Source organism: Poromitra crassiceps (assembly GCF_964638095.1).
Source record: "Poromitra crassiceps genome assembly, chromosome: 25".
NCBI classification, from domain to species: Eukaryota; Metazoa; Chordata; class Actinopteri; order Beryciformes; family Melamphaidae; genus Poromitra; species Poromitra crassiceps.
Window position 1 is genome coordinate 13,604,109 of NC_139649.1, and position 2,775 is coordinate 13,606,883.

Sequence of the window (2,775 nt, forward strand, 5' to 3'; positions counted from 1 at the left end):
GTGCGCTTAACTTTTTTAGTTGTGTATCAATTTTGCATTTTTTGTGTTGCTCTACTACCCCGCCCCCTCCCTCCCCCTCCTTGTGTCTTAGCAGGTTTAGAAAGCTGTTTCTACAATGTTGAGAGGATTCCCCGCTAGCTTATAGTGATGTTGCCTTACTTTGTTATGCTATCAGTAGTTCAACGGTTCTCTACCTTTTACATCAACATCGAGTCGAACGACAAAGGTATTCTCTGTGACCTTTCCCGTCAGTGAGCTATGGTGAAAGGCATTAAAAACAAGGAGTAAGCTTCAGGAGAAGCCTCAGTCTGACTTCCTAAACATTGCATAAGATGAGGAATGTCCAAGACATTGGCAGCTTTCAGGAAGATAAAAGGCAGTTCTTATCCGGGTTAAAATAGAAACACAAGGCTATTACCGAAGCAATCTCCTAATCCAGATTGAAAGAAAATAAGATTCTTTTTTATTTTCTGCTGATAGAAGTGTGCTAAAAACAGAGCTGGGCAAAAAAAAGAGCACAACATACAAAAGCACCAACAGTCTTTAGCGAAGTTGACGACAGAGAGGATGGTAACTCGTCTTTAGCGAAGTCGATGACAGAGACGGTGGTAACTCGTCGTCGTTGGTTTGCCTTTGTCCAATAAATTATAAGGTCGCAATCACACGCTTCTGGAAAAAGCAAGGCGTGCTCCCACCCACACATTCATACCGCATACAAGCATCCCAACATACAGTACACACACACACACACACAGACACACACACACACACACGCGCACGCACGCACACACACACACCCAGCTCCCGTGGCCTATGTCCGTGTGAGAGGGATCCCGGTGGGGTTTCAGGTTGCTGTGCGGACCGTCCGGCTGCTTCGTGGAAAGCGGTGGACTTTGATGTGTTTGGACAGGTGGTCGCTGCGGGCGAACTTCTTCTCGCACACGGGGCACTGGTAGGGCTTGACCCCCGAGTGGGAGCGCCGGTGTCGCGACAGCTCGTCCGACCGGGAGAACCTGCCGGGAGGAAGAAGAAGAAGAGGAAGAGCGGCGTTTTTTCATAAGTTTTGCAAAAAGACAAATGGAGCAAAGAGTGAAAGACGTCTGCGCTCTAATAGTCCAGTAAAAATGTCACTTGACCTCACACTACGGTAATTGCAACAAAACCAAACTAAACTGATTTTGTATCCTCAATATGTCCTCAATGAAGGAAAAAAAGTGTTAAGGAAATGTATGAAGGGAAAATTTTGAAAATTACCTATATGATGCTACCAAAAACGTTTATTTATTTATTTTTTAACATTTTTTTTTATTTATTTTTTATTTTCTCCTTGAAGCAAAAAACACATACAGGATATAAGTGATGAGATTTATTTACATAAAAAAAAAAAAAAAAGGCTTCCATAGGCTACCATCATATTTAGGTCATTTTCAAAACTTTCCCTTCATACATTTCCTTAACACTTTTTTTCCTTCATTGAGGACATATTGAGGATACAAAATCAGTTGAGTTTGGTTTTGTTGCAATTAGTGTGAGGTTGACCCACATATTTGCGTAAAATGCCTGGACTATAAAGGGATCTCCTACAATCTAAGGGGGCACGTCGTCTCCTCAGCACGTGGGCTCAAAAGCTGCCAGCAGAGAGACGTGGGGTCATACTGCACATGTTGCATACTAGTTGCATAATGAAACATCTTCTATGGATCAGGAGACTGCTCCTCTGGAGGGTTTTATTCATGAGGAAACTATTCATTTTTGGCTCCTCTATAAAAAAAAAACAAATGGATCCCGACAAAAACATTTATGTTCAAAGTAAACAGCACACTGTGTGCTGAGGGTATTTTTGCAGCGCTCATCTTGACACGTTCCACCTACAGCGCATTTAGCAATCAGAGACGAGAACGTTGATCTCTCCACACGGCGCTCGTTATTTTGTATTGATCTCGCGGCGCGCTCGCTGTGTTATTTTGTATTCAACGCTGGCAACGTCACTGTGTTCCCCGTAGCGTAAACACTGGCTGTGGAGAGCACATTTCTTACCTCGCCAACCCCAACGGATTTTTAGAGCGTAATCATCTGTCACGAGCAGGAATGCTTGACGCGCCGTCGAGGCTACAACTTCCCTCCCTGTTACTCGTTTTGGCCCGAGCGAACTTCGCGGCGCACCAGCAGCATGCGAGGCTACATGGCCGAAGCCTTGAGGGATGACAGCTCCAGGGCTTCTTCCCAGCAGCCGAGCTCTGCGGCGCTGTCCGCTCGCTCCCCGGCCAGGAGGCTCTGCGGCCCAGATGTTTGCCAGCTGACCTGACAAGATGATGAATCGATACGATCTCGCACTGTAATTAAGCAGCAGCACTTTAAGGAGCCTGGAGGAAAAGCTGGTTTTACTATCTGTCGTACAGTACGTGGATACGGCACACGCTTAATGTTGAGAGTAACAGACGTGAGCGAGTTAGTGGTTTTAGATGGAGAGGGAGTCCTGTAAGTCACATCGCCAATAAAGCCCTTAAAATAGCACCTAAAGACACCTAGCCACATACCTGCCAATGAATATCCATTTGAACAGTTTACTGCTAACAGAGTGATTATAGTGCGAGTACACACTGACTTTGGAGGTATTTGTCTACTTAGAGCTTCTGGACTTGCACTTCATCCAGCATGAGTGTCTGAGCAACATAGGGTATATGGAAGTTTCTCTGGGCCTCTCTCTCTGCTCAGCATTCCCCTCGTGTGTGGGCACATTATTCCCAGAAACCCCCCAGGGAGTTCCTCCAACCA

At 45.5% G+C, this 2,775-nt stretch overlaps 1 protein-coding gene across 1 annotated transcript in view; it reads right to left on the minus strand.

The window, feature by feature from the left end:
- Positions 1–327: 327 nt before the first annotated feature.
- Positions 328–2,775, minus strand: part of klf15 (Kruppel like factor 15) — an 11,882-nt gene continuing 9,434 nt past the window's right edge. Inside the window, exon 3 of the mRNA XM_083660937.1 lies at positions 328–1,013. Within this exon, the coding sequence (XP_083517063.1) occupies positions 845–1,013 (169 nt within the window). The 3' untranslated portion in view covers positions 328–844. The remainder of the gene's footprint in view (positions 1,014–2,775) is intronic.